We start from the raw sequence: 25,833 nt of genomic DNA, 5'->3' as shown, positions 1-25,833 counted from the left end.
AAAATAAAAATATGTAGCCCTTTTTGGGGGTGTATCATATATCTGTGGCAACATCCCTTCGGCTCCTGCGTATGGAGCGTTCATATCACAACTCATACGTTATGCCAGAGCTTGCCGAAACTACGCAGACTTTATGTATCGCGCTAGAACTCTAACAAATAGGGTTCTGTTGCTACAAGATTGAAGTCATCACTACAGAAGTTTTATGGTCGTCATCATGAACTCGTGGATCGTTATAGTGTATCCATCAGCACCGTGAAAACTGATGTATTCAATGGGTCATAGTTTTCCTTTCCTCGTTTGTCTACCCCGGACTTGACTTTTTATGAGCAACTTGGCGGGTGTTTCTGGAAAAGCAGAGGACGCTTACCTTACCGGTGCACCTGGTCCATGCTCTCAGTTTTTAGTGGAGTCCGAGTTGTTCATTTACTTTTTTTACTTTGTATGTATGGTTTTAGTTACTTTATGTTCTTTGTTGTGAATTTCTGTTTTCCATGTCTGGTCTTTGTCCCTGGATTACATTCTTTTGATTACCGCTATAACCTTGGTTCCCTTGATTACTCTTACAGAATTTGCATGATTCTTACACAAATGTTACTGAAAAAGCCTATTTACGTAAACAGTTGATTGATAAAGAACATTACAAACTTGAACTTTTGATTCACATAGATAAAAACCAAATATCGAATACTAACATTTTTTTTTACTTAAAAGCGAGATCAACAAACCCAAAATGCTTCTATTGATATTGTATCAAAACACATCTTCAAACACAAAGAAGATCTGCTGAGGGTCTCAGGAATGCAAAAGACCTTGATGATGAGAGTGTCAAAAACATCTTCAAAAGCCAAAAGGTGTTCAAAAGGTTCACCAAAAGGAGTCACATTTAATGAGTTTATGTACACATTATTTCCACAAACGCATTCAGTCAACAATTCAAAACGAGACAGCTTCATAAACGTCTTCAATATATGTCATTAACCAAATTTGTATCATATGTATGCGCATTATATTTGTTACATTTAATTTATACAATATGCTTAAATGAAGTAAACCACAAAAATACAGTTCAATAAACTAATTTGCATCATTTCTGTATTAAGTATTCTGTTCCTGGACTGCACTTGGGTTATTTTATTTTTAAAGGATTCAACGTCTTTTCATTTCACGTGAAAAGATTAAAGACTTATCATTGATATAGATATGTAAGAATTGAGTTATGCTTTTAAGCATCTCTAATCACTTGGAAGCAGAATTTGAGGTAGGGGATGGAAGGGATTTCGTTAAAAGATACACAAGAATTTAAAAATGTATATAATAGTATCCCTCCTTAAAAATGAATGTATAGTTGTATATTTAGTCCCTGCAATCACGAAAGTACAAAAAGTTTTGTTATCATTAACAACATGGTGAATTTCAATCTTATCTAAATAGTATGATACCCAAATGATCCTTTTCAACTTTTGCTACATAAGCTGGCAACATATACTTATTAACATGAAGTTACATAAAGTTTAGCTTGTTCAAAGGTCGGGATCGTTTTCCTAATTTATTTTTTGGAGTATTGTCAGTCTTGATGAAGACTTTGATAGTTCTGATTATTAGTGTTTTTCTAATCGATGTAGGATACTGTGCCGTAAGTATTTTAATGTAGTAACTTTTAATTAAATAAAAACAAAAACAAACAAAAACAAAAAAAAACAAACAAACAAACAAACAAAAAAAATAATAATAATAAAAAAAACCAAAAAAGCAACAACAACAACACACACACATGTACTTATGATGTACTTATTTTTCAATGAGTAACCTCTCACCATCAGAATTGTACTAGTATATAGGAAAATATAAATCCAAAAATGAATTATATACAAGAAGAACGCAATCCTAAAGCCTTTGAAATAGGAAGCCAAATCCATCATTAAGAAGTTATTTCATATACAATTAAAGAAATGAAGCATCAGTGTTTTATGTACTTTGAAATTTATTAACAAAATAGAATACTCTAGCTATTTTTGGTCGCTGGCAAGTTGACGTTAGGAAAATAATTCCAGAATGTAATATTTTAATAAGAGAGTCAAACCACTCAGCCTGATTTACGAATGTATAATAGTAATAGAAAGCAATCAAGAATGATCATATTGAAAATATAAGATTAAAAGCATTTGATATAACGAGATATGGCGAACATATCAAAAATGCACCAACCCCCACCGGGAGGCAAATATTAGCAAAAGGACAATCACGGGTCTTCAATGAACGACGGGGAAACCATCAAATTATTTCTGAGAAAAATGCAAATGGAATTATAGTCGAAATTATTGGAACCTGAAGACGGAACAAAACAAAAACAAAAACAAACAAACCTTGAACTGCATATTGCCAAATCGATAAAACTGCAGTTATCAATGCTCGCAATAATTTTAATTGTACAGTACTGAACAATGTGTTAAATGTATGATTATGGTTCTTCTATAACAGAAGCAGCACTTTAGCATCTAGTAAATTTCAAATTAACTTATTTTTTTCTCGTTATATTAAACTACGTTTTGCCCAGTAAGTGAGATTTTTTTAAATATAGATTATTATTAAAGAGTAATCAAGGGAACCAATTAGAGGACGCTTATCCTACCGGTGCACAGGGTCAATTCTCTCCGTTTTCGATCCGACATGTTCATTTACTTTTGTTGCTTTGTACGTATTATTTTGTTTATTTTATGTTCTGTCTTTCATGTGTCTGTTTTCCATGTTTGATCTTTGTCCTTGTATTACATTCTTTTGATTTCCGCTAGAATCTTGGTTCTCTTGATTATAGGTTGCTAACAAGTTTAGTGTATTTTCCAATAGCTCAATTTTTCACGTCATTCTCATAATAACAGCTCAAATATCCCGATTTAAATTCATGTCTTACTTTTTACAACTCACCTTTTCATTGTATTCGTCTTGAAATAAGCTTAACTTGGAAATAAAAATATTAAGTTATAAAGTTCATCGATATAACTCAGATGACTTCCAAATTGTTGTTGAACAATTTTATCTTTACGCGATTATTTCCCCGGTCCTACCAACTTATCCGAACTCCCCCTAGACCCTCATCACCCCAGTTTTCAAATAACCCATAATGGCAAGTTCAATCGAATCAAGGAATTGAAATCTTAAATCAATCCATTGGCCACTACACTTGTCAACATTCAAATTCAATCATTAAATACATAAAAAATCATGTCACCAATTAGGCAAGGAAATGATGTCTGGTTAGTGTTGACCTACCTACCCACTTTTTCTGCCATGCCTATCACATGGTATTGGTTTTATTTTTTATGAAAATCATTTTATGGCACTATCAAAGTCAAGAAATTCTCCCATGAGTGTCTATAATTTGAAAAAAAAAAAGATTTTACCAAACGATTACCATATTTTTCATCCAATGAAGAAATATTTTTTTCTTGGCTTAATGACAGTGTATAAATTAACGGACTAAAATGTGAACATATTGCCGTGTTACAAATTTGTACTTGCTACGATTTTGGCATCCTACGTCCACTTTGGTATCTATAGTTTCATTCAAATATTTATCTCTGACATCAGTCAAACTCACGAAATAAATACTTACCATGACGTATCATTTAACTAAATTATTCGATGCTCCAGTTATTTGAAATCAATGCATTATTTACATTGCATATAAATTAACTTCAATACTGAACTGGTTGATCCTTTCCGTATTGCATGATGTTCATTTTCATCATGCATTTGAGCATTTGATTAGAAGAGATTAAGTCTCTAATGCCGAATTAAACACATACGTTTTGAATGGAAAATGACTTTATTTTTATTGAGAGATACGCTTTTTATACAAATGGCGAATATAGAATGCTCTGCCGTCCTGAATTTCAATGCCTTATACAAACTGTAATTTGTATGTGAAATTTCTCATGGGGAGAATAGCAATAGTCGGGGTTAAAGATTGAAATAATTGTACACATAAATATAGCTCAAAAGTTATGCAAGATTTTGAAATGTTCTTTTACCTAACATTGCACAATAAAAGGATGGCTCTGTAAAGAAAATCAAATATTGAAAACCAAGGCAAAGAAAAAAATTCGTGAAAGCATTAGTTTAAAAGCTATCTCTTTAAATCGGCTTCCCTGTGGGAAAAGTACATTGACATTTACAACAGTTTTGTCACAAATATTACAAAGTAAACATGAATGAATGTCTATAAAACCATTAAGTTAAAAGTGCTATCTTCGGAATAAGATGGTCTTGCAATTATCCTACCTGGTGTGTAGTAGTACTTGTAAAATTCTGACATTAAAAATTAACCAAGAGCACATTAGTATGTATGATGCATAGGAAGTGACTCCTGACATGTAAATTAACACGTGTAAATGATGAGTGCATATGGCCCATGCTTCCGTTTTTAGTGGAATCCGAGTTGTTCATTTACTATTGGTTTTAGTACGTGTTATTGTGGTTCTTTCATGTTGTGTGTGTCTGTTTTCCCTGTCTAGTTATTGTCATTGGATATATTCCTGTGATCTCTCCTCGAATCTGGGTTCCCTTGCATATTCTATAACATTTGAAGAAATATTTTAAATAAAAAGTAAGTGGAAAATACATGTATTTTATACATTATCAATAACACATGAAACAGTGGTTAAATATTTATTAGTTAGAATAAAATACCTGATTTTGCATATGCTGGTTGTTTCATGGGAAAATACTTTACCATATGCCTAGAACTATGTCGCATACCCCTGTTCCAGATCACGCGGTTAATATAACAAACATTACAAATCTGTTTCAAATTTTGTATGAAATTCCTAACTGAAAAAATAAATAACATTTCGGACCTTCTGCCGTCTATAGTGTATAGTATAAGTAAATTGTTATAACAAGTAAAAAATTGTAATAAATTGTAATTTCAAGTTAATAAATCGTTATGACAAGTTAATAAATTGTTACAACAAATTTATAAATTATCATAACAAGTTAACAATTAATTGTTATTACCAATAAGTAAATTATTTTAACAAATTAAAAAATTGTTAAAAAAATTAATAAATTGTTTTAACAAATTCATGAGCACTCCAGCTAAGGATCATGCAAAATTTTATATATGGTTGGAAAGCCTGCATATTTTTTTATTATTTTGTTTAAATTGCATGAGTAAACAGAAAATAACGTGAATTTTCATGGAACTCTCGTCCATAAGATATATAATTGATATAAAATTTATTTAAAAGGAAATAAAGAGAGACAACTCTATAAATGACACTAAGATACATTACAAACCTTAAGATTCTTAATATAAATTATCTCCTAAGAGCATACATATTGGAATTAATGAGTATATACAAATGCACATTTCATTATATAGACAAAACAAAAAAAAGTGCAGCTTTTTTGGAGTGTATCACATATTACATGAAAAATCAAGACTGGTTATGTGATTAGTATCTGTTTCTGCACGACTTGCATGTATCACCTTCTGTCTGATTTTTTTACTTAAAGCGGATTTAAATTTTGAAAAATCTGGTTTCAGTGATATATGAGGATTTGTTGATAAAAGGAGAATACCCCTTTGTGTTATAAAAGTATGGGCTATTCTATTAATTTGAGCGCCATTTACAAAGTTATCTCCCTTAATTTTGAAATCTACAGTGCATTCTATATACTTTTTATCTCCTAAGAGCACAGGTTAAATGAAAAACCACAAATTTATTTCTGTTTACTATGACATTTCAAACAAAATATCAAAAATAAAAATATGTAGGCTTTTTACCCATGAATCACATTTTGCATGATCCTTATCTGGAGTGGTACTTAATATTCAAGTCAATCGAAGATTTTGCTTTTTCTATTTAATAGTTTTACAAGATGTTTATTTTCTCATACAGAGTAAAGTATACGTAGGGTTCAAAGGTCAATATAACTAGTTATGCTATGTATAATATCTACAAAAGGTTCACTTCATACAACCACTGCATTGAATGATTTGAAAGAGATACAACATGCACAGAATAAAAAATATGTAAGCAAATTGAATAAAATTCATGTCAGCACTGACGTTAATAATACGCCATGCGGAGGGCCGTTCAATTAAAAAGTACACTTGACATTTATATTAGAAATGAGTAAACGGAATTTCAACATATCTCCAAACGGATAATTTCAGTTTCTAAGTGCTCTACATACTGTAAAACTAGTCTAAACCAAACCAATCATTTGGACTATATAATCTGTTCGGTAATGACAGGAGTTCGGTTAACCAAAAATCAAAATACGTTTAAACTAATGATCTGCTTTTTTTTGATACTTTTTCTAGGAGGGAGAGCTATTTGCACTGAAACATCTTTGATTTTGTTGAGAATGTAACTTTATTTTGTTTTATTGGCCAGTGGGAAAGTCGTTCAGTATGATGATACTTTAGAACTTAAAACCGAGCAAAACAAAAGAACAATTTGATACTAGAAAAATGCTTGAAAAGTTATGAGGGTGAAAACTCAAGATTTTATCCAAATAGATTTGTCCCATGTCGTTTAGGGTGGCGGCTGCCGGGTCCCCACTATGAATCCTGTCTTGTTATGTCGCAACCAAGATGATAATAGTCAGTGGCTGTAGGTCGTTTGCGATTAAAAAACTTGTTATGTAGTATCTTTCTTTGAATATTTGTTTCATTTTTTTTAAATCACTTCTTAAGAGCAACTCGGTAGATGCTTCTAAAAAACAGAGGGCGCTTACCCTACCGGTCCACCTGGTCTATTCTCCCAGTTTTTAGTGGAGTCCAAGTTTCTCATTTACTTTTAATACTTTGTATTATTATTTTGGTTATTTAATGTGATATGTGTGTCTGTTTTCCGTGTCTGGTCGTTGTCTCAGGATTTCCATCTTTTGATTTCCGCTAGAATCTTAGTTCCATTATTACTCTTTTATTAATTTAATTATTTGTGTCAGGAATGCTTTCAAGGTGTTTTGATCACCTTTAAGCAATACCATGTTTAGGTGTATTTTTACCTGCCTGATTATAACCTGTCCAATTAGTTAATTACTGAAGTATTTTTAACAGAAAATGTTTATAACATTTGAAGCTACTAACAAAATAGATTTATCTTTACAACGCCTGACTTTTTTACGATCATATATTTAATTATCGTGGTATTTTAGTAAGGAAATGTATTTTTCCATTTGACGCAACAAAAACATGTTGTATCTTTACCTGCCCGACTCTCACATAGTCAGGTATTGTAATGCTTTTAAAGGGGAAGTTTCTTTGCCAATTAATTGTATCTGTATCTATGCTTTTTACAAGGTTATGTTCATAAATCATGTCCAATATCATTTGTAATTAATAAATCCCTTTCTGTTGTCACTGTATACATTTAAAAAACGATACCAAGGTAAAGGCATTATACGTGATAAAGGGGGTATTTATAATATGAAAAGTGAACCGAAACATCTTTTAAGCTCTTTAGAATCGATAACTATAATTAAAATAATACTATGCATAAAAGACCTTTTCTAGCGAAAACATTTGACAAAAAGCTATAGAATGAGTATTGTTGAAGGAAGACTCTTGTGGACTATTAAACTTTTAAACATTTCAATAAAAATGAATTAGATAATTAAAAATGAGTATATTATATTAGTTATTCATTATTGATATATTAAGGCTATTGAATAATTTCATTAATTGGTGACAGTTTTATGCCCTTTTAAAAGGCGTGTAGAAAAATCTGAAAGCATCTTTACAAAATTTCAATTTCTTGAATCTTAATTTGTGTACAGCAGATAATAAACTGTTGATAGGCCAACAGTTTACCGAATTTTTAAAGTACTTTACCCCAAAAAAATTTTTCAACGGATTCCATAAACCTCAAAACACACATACAACTGAATTTCATTTAATAACGAACAACTAGTAAGAAAAGTAATTTCACAAAATTTCACATTAGATATTTAAGTAAAGAAATGTCATGTCTTTTTAACGTATATTTATAATATTTTTTCTGCAAAGATCACAATACCCTTTAGATAATTTTTATCAGGAATTCTTTCCTCTTGGTGGAAATTATTAAAATCTTAACACAGTGACTATTTTTGGGTATATCACTACTTATACTGGTTCCCGATCGCAACATTCGGTATGTTACACGCGAGAGTGTATGATCAGTAGTCCCAGGAACCAGGATAATCACAACTATACTGTTGATTCATATTAAAACATTCTCCATTCCCCTAAATACAGTGAGACCTGTATAAACTGAATCCCTATTGAACACGTATACAGCATATCGAAATATGCAATTTATACAATTGGTATCTTTGTATTTGATTATCACTAGGTCGATGCCACTGCTGGTGAACCAAAGGTGCTCGAGGGTATTCATCAACCCAGTGGTCAGACTTGTCTGACCCTGAACTTTATCAGATTTTATTCATCTTATTTATCAAAATTTGTAGTATAACTAATTTCAAAATACATAAAACGCGTAGACTTTATTACTTGTATTACACATGGTAGAACCTTTCAGTGATGGATTTGGCTTACTTTATTTCAATAATTGTGGCTTTGAGTTCTTCTATACGATATCTTCTGGATTGAAATCATCATATGTATTTGATTCTAAAATGCTACTGATGAGGGGTTAATCCTTGAAACATGCGTATAGTATCGAAATCTGCAATATATTTATAATAAGTATTTTTTTTACTTTAAAATTGGTTCGGTTTAGACATGTTTTCGGAGTGACGTTCGGGTTGCTCGTTTACCTTTTTTCCTCTCATTGTTTGTGTTATTATGTTTATTTTATGTCCTTTGTTGTGTTTGTCCGTCTAGTCTTTATCCTTGGAATACATTCTTTTAATTTCCGCCCGAAGCCTGGTTCCCTCGATTACTCCTTCGATTTACCAATGTTAGATGCATCAATATTGATATAAAGAAACCTTTAAAGTAACTGGTGTAGACAAGGTTCCGAATTATTCGGTGTTAGATGTAGACAGGTTTCACTGTACAGTAAAATGGAAAGTTTACCACATGCAAGTTATTTATAAACAAATTTTGTCTGAATCGAAATGACCACACTTTGAGTATGAATGAAATCAGCATCCAATTTCGGTAAAATATGGTGCTCAGAAACAAATTCAATCAGATAACATTCAAGGACTATTTACTTAAATTTAGAAATAGATTGAACTTTAGCATGCAAAATACTTTTATTAATATCTTAAAATGATTATTTCTTTTTAATTTTGGGTCTACCACCTTATTAACTTTTCAATATAAAAAAGCAATTTATCACCGTACAGTTAGTTTTAAAATAGAACACAGGCAAGTGATATACGGACTGTAGCATTAATAGTGTTCAGCGATAAATTCAGACTGTATTTAAGTAGCAGTCCTTGTAAGAATCATGCAAATTCTGTCATATGTTATACACCCCCCCCCAAAAAAAATAAAATAAAATCGTAGGTTTATGTGATGAAATATATTATTCATTATTATAGAAATAGCAGTGTTTTCTTGAATGTTCCCAGTGTAATAAATTTCGATAATTCATACTGTGAAATAAATTCGGCAATTTCACTCTCGCGCTTTCACCCACCAAAACGTTCCAACTTTGATATCAATTCGCCGAACACTTAATTTCAAATTCATATTGAAAATATCGATAAATTATGAAGAAAAACTTCATTATAAATAAGATACTCAATTGGCTATCGTGAATAACCAAAATATTATCACTCGTGCCAAGAACGCTTGAGGATCGAACTCGTGCGCGGAACAAGTTCCGCACACACGTTAAATCTAAGCGTTCTTCGGCACTCGTGATAATATTTTGCTTATTCACTCTTTCCAATTAAGTGTCCTATTATTCCAATCTGTCTGCTCTAAGTAGATATTCCATATTGAAAAGCCATTTTCTATTGCATTTTAGTGTCATTTACAGAGTTATCTCCCTTAATTTTAAATTCTACAGTGTATTCTGTATAATTTTTATTTCATAAGAACACGGATTATATGAAAAATCATATGTTAGTTTATGTTTACTATAATATTTTGGTCAATGTATCAAAAATAAAAATATGTAGGCTTTCCAACCATGAATCACATTTTGCAAGATTCTTAGCTGGAGTACTACTTAAACCCTGACCAAGTAAAGATGCGGATTAATATAACTGTGATCCTTTGTCGGCGTAAGAAGGAAATTTTGAAGATTTTTTAATACAAATAATATTTTGTACAGTGAAAGAATAACCAAGGGAACCAAGAGTTAGTGGTAATCAAAAGAATGTAATCCATTGACAAAGACCAGACATGGAAAACAGACACACACAACAAAGAATATGAAGTAACTAAAATCATACATACAAAGTAACAAAAGCAAATGAGCAACTCGGATTCCATTAAAAAATTTGGAGCATGGAACAGGTGCACCGGAAGGGTAAGCGTCCTTGGTTTTTTTCAAAAACACCCACCGAGTTGAAACCGTTTTATACCTGGACTGAAGGAAGATGTTGAGGAAGATGTTAGGTTTTTACAAGTTTGAAATATATAGAAATGAAAATTGAATGGAATAATGAAGAAATCTGGTATTGACATGTGATCAGTTTGGTCAAGACTCGGTTTAGATGGGTTTTCACTGTAAATAATTTTTACAGGTATGAAAATGGATAGTGACTTGTAATTAAAATAAAACGTTTAATTAATTCAATGTCATTGAGCAGATTTCAATGGGCTTTCACTATTTAAAAAGTTGAATTTAACATCTGTGCATCTTGTCATGATAAATTACTATCATTTAAAAGCGTTTGGAGAATTTATGATCTTGTCATGTGAAATTCTTTTCTATAGGCTTTAGGAAGTGTTTTAAAGGGGAAATTTTGACTTCAATTGTTGGTCGTATCAATAAAAGTAATTGAAAACGAGTCTGTATAACAGTAATTATCCATTATGTTTATACGAGGCCACAAATTAAAAGTTATTTATTTGTGATGTCCTTTTACACCTTTCTCAAAGCTGCTTTGAAAACTCTGAAAAGCTTTAGAAAGTTTGAATTTCTACGTCTTTTGGTTGTGAGAATTTAAAGAAAGGGTAATTGTCAACTATAGAAAATCATATCATTGACTGTATATGGATTCAAAAAGTACACAAAGTTTAATGGCTTGGGTTTATTACTTTCACTCTAAAGAAGATATTGTTGTAGATTCAATAGCCCCCTTTTTAAGAGTATCAAATGCATGTCTGGATTTTTCTTCTATTAATTCTAGATGCTACATGCATCTACCATTCCATTGCGCAGAGCCATTCGTTATGATTTGATTTAATTTAAAATTTAACAAGAAGATAATCAATAAAGTCTGATGACGTCACAGTCACATAACAATTAACATTTGATGTATGGGATTATAGAAAAAAAAGTGTCTGATCCCATCAGGAAGCATGCTACTTCCGAAATCAAATTATAATGGTATAGCTTAAATTAAAAAATAGCACGGTGAAGCTTCTCTTAACTGTACACTGACAAAACCGAATCCTGTTTAAAACAAATACTTTTTTAAAGGCCCGTCGTATAATTTTGACTGTATTTTGAACCTCGGTTATCCTAACACCAGTTTTTACATGGGGTGGGATGGGGGGTTGTCGGTATAGACATGTTTCATTGTATTACGTAGTAAAGCAGGAAGCAGTTACTGTATAATAGGTTTTCGACGGAAAATGGCTTTTACATTTGATATAATAAATATCGTCTTGCTTAATGGTTATTACTTTTCGTTTTATTTAAAAGTTAACGCGTGAAATCCTTTGATGTGTTAAGTAATGAATTCTATAGTTATTGAGAAACCAAGACAACAAAACAAAGAAAACAATCAATCGGAATTACTCGGCCTTTACCATCACACTAATATAGCCTTAGACTACTATTTGAAATATTTTTCGTAATCGTAGTGATCTGCGGATTAAACTATCCACAAGCTGGCGCTAAACTTTGATTCTAAGAGCCAAGAGTTTGGCGGGAAGAAAAGTGCTTTGAAAAAAGTAATGATAAAAACTAAACCAGTTTAACTGTAATTTTAGGTTCCGACAAAGTCTGGACAAAATAAAATATGTCTAAATAATGATAATGTTAGTGACACTAACTGTCATTTAAAACATCTGTCCGGAAGTCGTACGGATACTACCAATATCCAGTCCGGAACTCGCACGGATATTACCAATATCCAGCCATTTGTTTTGTTTTTGTATTAGTGTTTGTGTGTGTGTGTGTGTGTGTGTTTTTATACAACGGTCTCATAGTTAAGGTTTGCGGAGTATGCCGCTAAAGGTAAACCCTACAACACGACAGGGCCCTGTTATAGAAATTAGATTTCTTTTCTACTTGCGTAAAATTTTGCAATCGTCAAAAAATGAAGTGAAATGTTTATCGAAGAGTGGGATGAACAATCTTCAAGTTAGGAGTTTTGTCTACATTTCAAGTATGCCTGAATTTAAAATCACACAAAATCGTGAGCATTGGGTCGTTAAAAGTGATTACTTTTTTCAGGCGCCTGTTCTCCATGGTCTACCGACGTCAGTAAACGTCGGTGAGTTAGAGTATAAAGGACGACTCATTTATGAGTTGACAGTTACCGATATCAACCAAGATTCATTTGTGTGTAATACCAGGGGCGTAGTTCCCTCACCTAACAACACAAATATCTACTTTAGAATCCTCATAGACTCTGCAAACGGAAGTAAGTTTGGTATTAGTCACGTATGTTTAAATAAAGTATTCGTCTTTCAAAGAACGGCATTTAGAAAACAGAAAAAGATCAATTATCTCGTACCTTGTATCGACAGTAACTATAAACAGTTTTAGGAAACATTTCCGTCTTAACTGCGGGGAAATAAACGAGCATGCGTGAATTGAACTTCCGCTAGGGAATGCTCGGGGTTCAAAAAGAGCATACACAAAGAATCCCCGCTTTCAAGAGGAACGATTACAATTGAACAGGGTTACAAAGCATGAAACCCCAAGAATATTTTGCATACGCAACAAAAACAAAGAGGAGACTCCTGGGAAATAAAGTGATGAAATGTACGTAATTTACATACATATAATTACTTATTATTTTTAGGATATGGAGTTTACCTAGTCAACAATGACGAAGGGACATCGAGTAGTCCTAACACCATGTTTGATTTTAACATAGAGAAGACTTTCACTGTACTAATCGGGTGCACCGATTCCAGAAACAATACGAACAACCCTTTAGGTTACCTAGAAGTTGATATAATCGATAATGACAGACTTGAGTTTACAAATTTACCAGGTATAATGATTTGCTTTAGATTTCACTCTTGCAAAGGCTTATCTTCGGGGAGGCGGAATCTTCTACTTGCTCGAAAAGTTTGGGTGAAGAAAAATAAAAAGGAATCAATTGAGGGCTTTTTCTCCTCTCTTAAGGCTGTTCAGTGGGTTGAAAGTCGAAATTTCTAAATCCGCCACTGTAAACCTATATTGAATTCTCATTTGATATAATATTCTGAGATAAAAAAAGGTTCATACATTTAGACTCTTCATCAAAGATGTTTATTTTTGCAATTCTAGATGAGTTGGTGGACGAATTGTTCTGACTCTGAAATTGCGACTGTATTTCTTACCCATTACCTGTTCGTACGAAGACTAACACTTTAAAAGTCGTGTGAATATTGAATTTTAGAATAACATTCTTTTCAAAGATACCAAGTTGAACTAGCAGTTTATATAAATATAGTTTTAATTGAAACAATGAGTGAAAAGTAAATAAATGGAAGCAATTTTAGTATTGCAATATATATTTGTAGTTATTTCATATAAGAGATGAATAAGCTATATATGGTCTTGGGTATTCATTGGGTTAAAATGTCAGGAGGGCATTATCATGCGGTAATGCCCTGGTCATTATCACACGATAAGACCATTTTCAGATTTTCAATGAAATAAATCGATAAATTGATTGACCTTGGGAAGTGCAACTGCCGTTTTGATAATTTCCTCGCCTGCGACTCAAGACATAATCAAAATTTTAAGGCATTATCGCTGTCCTATGGGCAGTCAGTTTATCATTTTAATGTCCTCTATATAAACACTATTGTATAAATAGTTTATAGGTGAAAGAAAGTAACAGTTATTATTGCTTATAATTTTTTTTTTTTGGACAGATACTATTACAGTCGATGCTTCTACGACGAACCAAGGGGATTCAGTTTATGTGGTACAGGCAAGAAATTTACTCACTGCCAATGATAACGGTCTGACTTATTCAATTTCTACGGCACCACCTTCTAATAGCTTCGATATTGATGGTAAATTATACATGTGTGAATGTTACGTTTAAATTTCTTTGCCGTTCTTGAGAGTTTTCGGCCCATAAAATTTTAGTAATAAAGAGACTGGCTTTCTTAACCTGAAAAACGGGATGGATTTATAATCTATATTTTATCTTGAGAGTTTTGAAATCGGTTTGTTGAATTATCCCGTACTTCGAGGTCAAATATAGCGACGACACTATATCTGTACTGCATTTAATACATCTAACATCGACAGTTTATTGGTAGTAGTATAATATACGAACTTTGCACAAATGTACAGCAGATGATCAAAGCGGGGTAACTCCGGTCTGCATTGGTCAAGGATCGAATATAAATTGGCATAAAAACATGAGGTAAAGCCCGAAACTAAACAACAATGCTACAAGTGAAGTATTTAAGTTATCATATTCACTTATTTCTCAACTTAAAAGTCAATTTCTCTTTATCTACAGGCAATGGTAAAGTTTATGCAAAACAAAACTTGATATACGAGAACAACACACCAATAACAGCGTATATAACAGTAACAGATGATGTGATTTGGATCAGAGAAAAACTAAGGATTGATCTGACAAGTACGACCATTATATACCATGTTCCTTCTGCAATGTTATCATCATGATATGCCGTGTCTTCTTCTAATTACGTCGCAAAATTCATTTGATATTTTTTTCCAAAACAGATTTTAGTTGCATTTATAAAGTATATTTACATCGTATGAGTATTTTCATGGGCTTTAAAATAGGTCCCGTTGAATAATAATAATAAAAAAACTCATTTAGACAATTGCGTCGTCTTTTTCGTTAACAGAACCCAGTTTAATAAGTTAAATAAAAATATTTACCAACGCGAGGCAAGAAATTTTAGAAGCAGAGTTTGTGAAAATTCATTTTTCATGCAAAGCATATTTTTTTTATAAGGTCCGCCTCTTCCACGGACTATCGCAGGGGAACCTTGTTGGGCTATTGCATGGGGGCTCCGCGGGCCGATCCGCATATTTTGTTGGGCTATTACAGGGAACCTCGTCGAATTTGTGCATGGGAGGCTTCCCAGGCCGAGCCGAATACATATTCTATCGCAGGGGCAAATTTAAACCTGTGTAACAATGCACTTTAATGAGTGTTTGTGTCGTCTTTGCTTTGCTTATTTGATTGTGGTGCGTGCTAAACTTGTCATGCACTCATTGATATCATATAAGTCTTTTCTGGCGTTTAAATTGTGATCAATTCAAAGCTTGTTCCGTCTTTTCAAACAGAATTATCTTTGCTTAGCAACATGCATTTTCAGCCTATAGCATACTTAATTTTTCAGAAATGAACAACATCCCAGAAATAACCAACCTAAAGACATCTCCTTCTGTCCATTTATCAGAAATGTTGACAAGTGGATCTGTTATATATACTCTTACCGGAAGTGACGCAGACGCAACAGACACTCTCACATACACGTGGAGCGTTGATCCAGTGACAGATACTGGGCTATTTCAACTAGACACAACGACAAATCGTATGTTTGATATTGAATTATGTAACTATACATAATACATATGTAATTTGAATATTTAAAAACTCTTTAATGAATGTGTAACAATTGTTTTTAACAAGACAAACAGACAAACCAACAAAAGACAACACACGCTCACATATGAACTCCTTTAAGCAGGTTTTACTCTCATGCATGATAAACAATCATTACACTTGAATTTGATTGACTTCCATTTCAGCAATTGAGTTCAAGCTTGCAGCAGGGAAAACCTTTGACTACGAAAAAACTAAGTATTACAACGTTACATTTAAAGTTCTCGATGGAAAAGCGACTGGGGGACCTTTTGTTCTCAACGTTCATATTCTGGACGAGAATGAACCATGCTATTTCGATAGGTCAACATACACACTATCTACATTCGAGGGCACAGTAAGTTGATTTACTGTGAAAGTACTATTGTTCTAGGAGTACCAATTTTCGTGGTTTTCTTGGGTAGCCAAGAAATTCAAGAATCCATAAACTTGTGTTTCTTTCCTAATCCACGAAAATTGGTGTCCGCGAATACAAATACACGCATTCCGGGGTAATATCTAGAAGAGCAAGGAAGGGGACCAAGATTCGAGCGGAAATCAAAATAAAATATTCCAAGAATAAAGACTACATAGGACACATATAACAAAGAACATGAAACAACCAAGATAACACATGCACTGTATACAAAGAAATAAAAGTAAAAGAGCTCGGACTCCACTTTAAACTGAGACCAATGGAACATGTGCATTGGTAGTGTTGACCAATTTAAACCGAACTAATTAACTAGATGTGCATGTCACTTTCCTTGCCTTACTATCAATATTTTAAATCTTTATAAAGTTTGAAACAGCGTCGAACTCTGAACTCAGGTTAAGTTCTTTTCTAAAAATCAGACAAATCTTGGTACACAAAAACTTCGAAGCTACATTTAGTTTGGAAAGGAGAGATTAACATTTTCTACGTATAGTTTTGATCACAAACTTTGATTTCTTAGAGTGGATCAATTAATCTTAATCCTGGGTTCATAATCCGGGACAATGATGGCGTGAATCTTCCTTACTCCCTGTCTCTTCTGAACGGAAACGGAAGTGAGCGGTTCACAATGGACCAGTCGACGGGTGTCATCAATTACGCAACAGATTACGACATTGATGGTAATGCCATGCCATCAACAGTGTATATGTTGGTTAAATGTCAGGATGAAACAGGAGAAACCGGAACAGCCACTGTAGTTCTTTATATTCAGGTAATAAATGTAGTTATCAGTGGCGTTTCCCTGTATTCACACAGTTGATATTTATCAAAATAGGGCACTGTTGCTTTTACACAGGACATGTATACCTTTCCGGAGAACCTTATGTGACGCCATTGTTTTGTGGAAGTTCACGTAACGGTTGCAAGTGCCTTTAAATTTATGTGAGCTGTTTTGTTTTCAATGAGTTAGTTCTATGTAACTTTATTTTGTTCGTTCTGCTTTCTTCATTGAGCATGTAGATCGATCTCTGTTTCTTATGTTCAGCTATCGGTGGCGGGTCCTAAATTCAGAAAAGGGGACCCATTGACAGACCTTAAAAGGGGCGCTCCAGTGATTTACTATAAAATCCTCAAACATTTTCAGATATAGGAGGGGGGATCCACACCTAAACCTCCAGGGACACTTAGACTTTGAACCGCCTATGGTTGTCTCTGTACAGTTTTTGAATACTAAGTCTAGTAGTGTACACGATCATGTATGTTTAATTCATATTTTTCCATGTGTTTGTAATTTGTTGATTACCCTTTTTATTGTCTTTGTTTGACCTTTCAACCAATTTTATTTCCACACAAATGTAAATTTAATGCAATCACTTCAATTTCACGTGTCTCTCAATCACTTCAATCTCTCATCTTACATGTTTCGATAACAGGAGTCGAACATGCAGTTCGATATCAGTTGTATAATTGTTTTAACATGCGATTTATAGACTTTTACTTTGGTTATAGGATATAAACGACAATGCTCCTGTATTTTCAAGCAGCGAATACTCTTTCTTTGCTGATCAGTTTACAGGAATAGGATCGTTAATTGGGACGACAACAGCCACGGATATAGATTCTGGAATAAATTCCAAATTCGATTGCCGTTACGGAACTACCCAGAATGCCATTGTGAATACATATTTCACAGTTGGTTCTGATTGTAGTGTATTTTTCACGTCCAGAAGTGGACTTGCTTACGACACAGTGGTAAGGCTGAAACACATTATGTTTTCCTTGACTCTGATGATAAAAATAATCAAATCAAACTATCAAAATGGTGGGTTTTTTCATACCATGTTTTGCCCACTGCCTGATTCTTACAGACACTGACACTTAAGTGTTATTGCGATTTAAAACATTTTTTCGTACATGTTCAAACGTGTATTTTATGCGTTTTAGGACTACCGTTCATTTTGTACCCCTGACGTAGGAGAGAGTAATAAATGGAACTAATATTATGCTTCATACATGACTTATACAATAAGCCTGATGTTATAACATTCTACATGTATCTCAAGTCGGAAATCAACTTTCACCGATTACGAAAACAAATAAATTTCTTTCAACATTATATACTTTTGTTGTTTTTTTAAGAGCAGTCAAAAGAACACTGGGACACTTTGAAACAAAATACTCCATTATTATTTGTTTGTCAACATGGAGAAAACAAACTGAGGTTGCAATTTCAAGAATGCGAATGCTTAAACATGAAAGCGCCTCTGGACGAATTTTCTGCATGAGGTTTTATGCCATTCAATCATTTCGAATTTCTACAAATTTCATGGGAGGAATCGATTTAAAGCCAAGTTTGATACAGCTAATTTTATATAGTAAAAATTAAAATATTTTCAATAAATACACGTGCAAAAAAAAGATTAAATACTATTTTCCAGATACGATTCACATTATTAGCTGTAGATAAAGGAACTCCACAGATGACTGGGACAACTTACGTTAATGCTATTTATCGGGAAACGTCGACGACGACGATATCAACATCGACAACTACTACACCTACTACCACTACGACGACAACAACCGCAGCGCCTACAACAGACACTCTCTCGGACGGTAGTATTGCAGCTATTGTTATTGGTTCACTCATTGGTGCGGTCCTGCTGGGTTTACTTCTATATATGCTCTTCCGGTGGTGCTACACCGGATTTTGCTGCGGGCCGGAACCATGTGACTTTGCCAGATGTTGTAGACGCGGAGATTACTCGTAAGAATAACAAAGAATATTTCTTTGTAGTTTGTAAAATAAATCCAAGATCGCTTTCTTGGTAACTTTAAAATAGTTTAATTGAACCTTTGTTAAGCTTAATCATATTCTAGATTAAGGAAAAAAAATATTGAAGGCAATAAACCAAAAAGACATGGAAAAATTATACAAAGTGAATTCTTCAGAGGCGAAAATATAAAGTTATATAAATATGAATAATTTGAATATCTGTTGGTCTTTAACAAACGAATGGAACTTGTATCATAGTAGTTTGATATTTGAATTATCTCCCATTTTTCCATTATCATTTTAGAGTAATTTAAATAAGAATTCAACATTCATTGACAAATCTAGAGTGGGGACAATAACTCCACTTAACTTAAAACAAGGAAGAATAACGTTTTTTATTTGTGAAAGGAACGGACGTTTTTTATGTTTTCGATCAGTAGCATTAGTTTTATTTTGAGAACGAACAAGATAAATAAAATCCAAAGTATCAAGAGACTTTAAAGCCATCCGTATTTTGTTACAGAAATTATCCTCCAAGGAGACAGATTACTCCAGTGAGGTAGGTTTAGTCAGCCCGTATATAATAGAATGGAAAAAAAATACAAGAAGCAGACGTACCAAACCAACGGACGAACTCACAGTATTAAAAATAAGAAAAAAAAACATTTAAAAAATTGAAATGCAAGACAAAAACATACCCCCGCAAAATGGACTTTATAGATGTCCGGCTAGATCCTAATTATATGTGCTCTCGTAGTACAAAAGAGTTCTGGTCTGACCAAAATTTAGGGTGTAAATATGGGAATCATAGTCTCTCTGTCTGTCTGTTCATCTGTCCACATATCTTGTAAGCTTAACTCCGTAAAGACTCTTCAAGGGAAATAGCATTTTAAAAGAATTTTGGCGTCATAATGTGTTACAATGCAACTCAATGGGTTTCACATTCAACATTTCGCGCCACCGATTTTACATTTGTAGCGGGTGTTCTGATTATAGGATACAAACAGAATTTCTAGTTTTATACTTGCAAATATTGTCTTATAGGTCCCGACCAGCTTTGCAAGATAAATCATACAGAGATCCTCGAGATACTGCAGACGAGTTTAATTACTATAGAGATGGTATGTTGTCAATATTGTTTTTACATTTGCTGGTTTCCACAGGGTATTGAATCTTCTTGTTTTATCTCTCCTTTAATGTAAGCGAAAAGGAATATAAAGAAGATCTTAGGTCTATCTTTATATATGTCTAAGGTTTTTCTTTGATCAAATAGCGTAGATGAGTGATTTAGTTATGCATGTATGTATGGATAGTACCTGCTAGACCGAAGAAAGCTTCTTGGGCTTAATATGGAGGGGTGGACAGGGTAAAAGGAGACAGGACGGAAGAAAGGAGAAAGGGGAGGGACAAAAGTGGGAGAAAGGAGAAGATATCCCCAGTTCAGCCCCACAATATAATATATACTCAGTAGTGAGTGATATGAAGAAGGCCCTAGATTAATCAAGGGAACCAAGGTTATAGCAGTAATCCAAAGAATGTAATCCAGGACAAAGACCAGACATGAAAAACAGACATACACAACAAAGAACATAAAGTAAGCAAAACCATAAATACAAAGTAACAAAAGCAAACGAGCGACTCGGACTCCACTAAAAACTGGGAGCATGGACCAGGTGCACCGGTAGGGTAAGCGTCCTCTGCTTTTCTAGAAACACCCATGATTTGGAAGAAACACCTAAATCCGGAATTTGACCAGTTTGCTTTAACGAATGTGGATTACAGACTTCGTTTTGAGTATGATTTGTACATACATACACGCACCATTAATTTTGTCTTTCCATCACCAAAGACTATTTCCTTGCTGGTTATGGGTGTTGGGTAATAGTACATATTTAGTGTGTCATCGAATTTACCTGGGTTTTACGATGTTTTAAATGTTCCATACCAAAATGCTTCCATGGCATATACAGTTTATTTACCATAGAATAGCGGTGCCATCCTTTAAGTTAGATTAATTTCCCTTTATTTTCCCTATAGAACGAAATAGCTCATAGTTGTTTACTTTTAATACATGTAGCCGAGAGATAATTTCAGAATTAAGTACACATCGTATAATCCTTTAAACACTGTCAAAACAATACACGTAACACGCCAACCACCAAGCAAATTACTTACAATGAGAGTTTACACAAACAAATTAAAACGTGCAAAAAAAAGGGAATTAGGCCTTTAATTAGTAAGAAAAGCCGTTTATTTAACTATTGTAGATTCCGACTACGGCTCTATGAAGAACCAAGATATTAGAAACTCACGGTTAGTGTTTTCTTTAGATTTTTCTGAACTTATCTCTCTTCTTTTGAATTTAGAACTTATGAGGTTTTAGAGGTTTATAGCTTGGTCTACAAATAGCACTTATCAACTTGTTTTTATCACCAAAATTGAAAAAGGAGGAGTAGCGACTTACCACACAAGAGAAATCTTTGGTCTGTACAAAAAAAATCAAAACAAAAAATACGCCATTTTAGATCACTTATATAGAGCAAATGTGATGTATTTTGAGGTGCAATAAATGCATCACTTAAATTTTGTACTGTACTTATAACTGATGTTAAAATATACATATATAAAATTTGTGAGTTTCGTTCTAGTTTCATTTTTTAACCGGAATGTTTGGTATAGAACGTATTGAAATCCGGACGGATCAGCAATTTAATGTATACAAATGTACTTCCGGGATCTCTGGAATCTGCATTACAATGCAAAATCTATTTACTGCTTTTCATTCCCTATTATACCCAAAACAAAGTGTACAAGATGTGTGTGTTTGTACAAATGAAGAAAATATGATTTTAACGGTTTTCCGTTTCGCCCCATAATTCTTAACCATTCAAATTCCAAAATTTTAGGTTTTCGAGATCAGAGAGAGCATATCCAGATTTCCCGCAAGTTGGTGAACCACAATTCCCACGCCTTTCCCCTTCCGATGCACGAGTGGAGATGATCAGCCCAAAATACGGACCGAGAATCCCGGCCATTGGATATCGATAGTCAATACAATGACAACAAACATTAACATAAAGAACGAGTATTTTGAATTACTCGTTAAAAAACGGGTGTTTATAGTTGATGTTTTATTTGTTACTGATAGAAAATTACAATTGTTTACAAAAGATTCTGAATCCTATTATTCATTGTATAGTTACTTTTTGCATATTTTTCCACAAAATCTTAGAGACTTTGTGATCATAAAAGGATTGTTTTATGTGTGTGATTTTTTTTTTGCGTACGGATATTTTTAAGTCTTAACTTCCTAGGCAATAAACGTGGAAAATAAAGAAAAAAAAAACAAAAAAAAAAAACAAATAATAATTCTGTAATGGAACAATCTCTAGTTACCATAGGAACGTAGAAACAGAAATACATAAATACAGTGAAATATTTACATTAAATACTACATAAGCAGAAATCATGCACATTTAAACCAGACTTGAAATGAAATCCCGCTATATTGTTTCAATGAGAACCCGTGTAAACATAATTGCTGAACAAAATAATAAACATGTACTATCTAAAAGAGTAATCAAGAGAACCAAGGTTATAGCGGTAATCAAAAGAATATAATCCAGGGACAAAGACCAGACATGGAAAACAGACACACACAACAAAGAACATAAAGTAACTAAAATCATACATACAAAGTAACAAAAGTAAATGAGCAACTCGGACTCCACTAAAAACTGGGAACATGGACCAGGTGCACCGGTAGGGTAAGCGTCCTCTGCTTTAATTTCTAGAAACACCCGCCGAGTTGCTCATAAAAAGTCAAGTCCGGGGTAGAGAAAAAAATAGAGATAGCCGACGCGGTAAAATTTTGTTCTTTCTAATTTTCTGCATTTCATTCAGGAAATAACACATGGCACAAAATTTCGATACAGTTTTTTTTTTACGCCACTATGTAATCAGTATTTGACCAATCGGGAAATAGAATTCAGATGACTTGCGTTTCAATGCAAGAGCGTCTTTAAGGTCAAAGGGTAACAAGCGAAAATGTACCGTCTGCGTGGGAAAAAAAATACGAATGCCTATAATTCTTCAAATATTCGATTGCAACGAAAACCTGCCCCACCTATTCACGCATGTCAAGAAGACAGTCCGATCTGATTTTTTTCTAGAAGAATAATTACTGCTAATCGAAGACTACAAACTCCTTTATTCCTGAAGGTTGAAATATTTTTACTGCAACTGAAACCTACATTTTCTTCAACCATGCACAGACCATATAATATTTTTAACGCTCTGATTTTTATAATCGAATTAAAAAAAAACCGCATACTAACATACAAATCGTAGACGGAATGTGTAGGAAACGCTATATGTATGTACTTATAAGGCCCAGACTATATTCTGCTCGAGGGGATTTTATTATGAGTTAGAATTTTTTTTTTACAAATCTGGAATAACTTTTAAAAAAATCCCAGTCCTCTCAGTATAAAAATGGTCGGTGCCTTACACACCCAACCTGTTTTGGGATGCGATGTACAATAGTATAGTTTTAATTGTGTGCCTCCGTTAGACCTAGCCTCCATGTGATCTTCCACAATCAGGCACGTAGCTGAGGCCAAGTTGATGTGTAGGCAAAATTACGGCAGGGGGTCTGGGGCCGCAAAAAAAAAAAATGGCAAAATTAAGTGCAGGCAAAAGCTGTTTTGCCTAACGGCAGCTACACGCCTGGATTGTCTCACGATTACAATATAGACGTGACTGCTGTTTCGTTTGTTAAATTGACAGCCCAATTCATTGTTATTTCACAAAGAAAGCAATATTTATCCCGATAATTGCAAGAAAACAAAGGTTACTTCGATTTAAACACACTTAAAGTTTGATTTTATCTCGAGTCATATTCTTGTTATACAATTAAAGTTCAAACAAAGATAAATATTTTCCTAATAAGGAAAAAATTAAAATCTAGACGATCACCAAACAAACGACCCCTTCTCTAAACTCTCCTAGCTTTTTCAAAATGTACTTCAAAGGAAATTCCACGTTCATACGACTTCCGGTCTGGTTAATATCCTGAGTGCATACCGATAAAGATCTTTGATCAGTAAGAGAAAGGTAAGAAGGTCACGAATCTATAAAATTAAATTAAAATGAAAGCATATAAAAAGTCTTACGAAATAAAACTAATATTTATTGTTTAAACACTTACATGATTGTAACCTGCGGTTTACGGAAAGACATTAAACGTTTCGAAATTTCAATTTAATTGATTTAAAAAGTTAACCGATACATTTAGGAAGTGCTTTATAGCTTTATACGATAACACAGGTTGATTGTTTGCTTTTGGTGTACTCGAGAGGTCGACACGTGTTTTCTTTTAGTTATAGAGTACAGCACTGACTAAGAATAAGTTACTTGTAGCTATGTCCTGTTTTCCCATGAGAAAGAATAAATTCTTATAATACGTGCATTTTGTAATGCTAATATGGAATATGTACGTATGTGATACCAGCATTAAGTTTAATCAAGTTGGTTTTACTCTCAAAAGCTCTAGGAATGTTACATTTGGAAACGTATAAGGGACAAAAGCTCAAGGAATGTAACTATGGAAAAGTATAAAAGACATGCATTACTCCATTTCTGTTGTCTTTGGTTTGTGCTTGTCAGTGTGTGAAAAGGTTAGAGAAAAACTAATTGCGCCCTGAATACTTCCGTTTTGTTCAAGATCCAGGAAGTAAAAAAAAAGGAGAAGGTGAAAGAATATCAATCACAAATTTTTTCTCCCCAAAAGAAACATTTTCCATCTACAGAGCGGGCAGCTGGGTCCAACCGCAGAGACCCTCCCACCCCACCCCAAAGAAAGACGCTCTACAGTATAAATAATTATTAAAGACTGTTTTAAACTTATGTCCCTATACATGTCAATATAATATGAATGCAATAGACACAGAAATATCTATCTATCTTAAAAGAACCACTGGTTTTCCCACTGACTTACAGCAAGTATGCCCTCGGAAGGGGAATCCGAAGGATATTGCACCCCACAATTATTAACCTATACAATTGCAACGTATTTGCAATTCGAGTTTTTGTGCCTGATACTGAGACGGAACTACACGGTCACAAATCTGTGTTGAACGATATATGCTTTACATAGAACCCTGAACATGATTTAAACCATCAAAACTTCCTAAGTGGTCTCAGAATATCTGCAGGGAGGATTTAATATTCCATAGTCACCCGAAATGGCCAAGATGTTTAAAAAGTCATACATCTTATAAAGCTAGAGCTATTACCTAAGCATAGATTTAATAACTTTCTGTTTAAATATTGATTAAGAAAATATTTGTGTATTGGAGCACATAATCCGATTTTCTTTGTATATATGATCATAAATATGTTTTTTTTTCGTCGTCGATCAAATAACAACTGAGACACTTTAAGCTTATACTTACGAAGTTATATCCGATATCTGCTAGCAATGCCTATGATGACAAAGGATTTTATTCACTAAGATGTACACCAGCAATGCCTATGATTACAAATTTGAAATCATCCTACAATACTGTCGACACAATGCTAAAGCAAAGTGAGTTATAAATCAGAAAGCTGATATAGGCCTGTGCAGCAAGACGTTAATTAAAAAAGAGTAATCAAGGGAACCAAGATTCGAGTGGAAATCAAAAGAATAGAATCCAAAGATAAAGATTAGTCACGGAAAACAGAC

At 33.5% G+C, this 25,833-nt stretch overlaps 1 protein-coding gene across 2 annotated transcripts; it reads left to right on the top strand.

The window, feature by feature from the left end:
• Positions 1 to 1,493: 1,493 nt before the first annotated feature.
• Positions 1,494 to 22,360, top strand: LOC148597883 (cadherin-related family member 1a-like). 2 transcript variants are annotated; one of them, XM_088561786.1, is made up of 14 exons: positions 1,494 to 1,636; positions 12,549 to 12,738; positions 13,123 to 13,317; positions 14,189 to 14,332; positions 14,791 to 14,913; positions 15,650 to 15,844; positions 16,062 to 16,252; positions 16,851 to 17,102; positions 17,840 to 18,082; positions 18,769 to 19,097; positions 19,630 to 19,665; positions 20,151 to 20,227; positions 21,374 to 21,419; positions 22,013 to 22,360. In XM_088561786.1, exons 1-14 carry the CDS (start codon positions 1,577 to 1,579, stop codon positions 22,152 to 22,154), a joined length of 2,223 nt encoding a protein of 740 aa, XP_088417912.1. In that variant the 5' UTR covers positions 1,494 to 1,576; the 3' UTR covers positions 22,155 to 22,360. The 2 variants fall into 2 exon arrangements, with proteins under 2 accessions (XP_088417912.1, XP_088417913.1); XM_088561787.1 differs by lacking the exon at positions 21,374 to 21,419.
• Positions 22,361 to 25,833: the final 3,473 nt, after the last annotated feature.

This window comes from Perna viridis, chromosome 14 (genome assembly GCF_037379345.1).
Source record: "Perna viridis isolate PV_CMFRI_1.1 ecotype Kerala chromosome 14, ASM3737934v1, whole genome shotgun sequence".
In the NCBI taxonomy this organism is placed as follows: domain Eukaryota; kingdom Metazoa; phylum Mollusca; class Bivalvia; order Mytilida; family Mytilidae; genus Perna; species Perna viridis.
The sequence above is the reverse complement of the archived record's forward strand: the minus strand, read 5'-3'. Positions and strand labels throughout refer to the sequence as shown.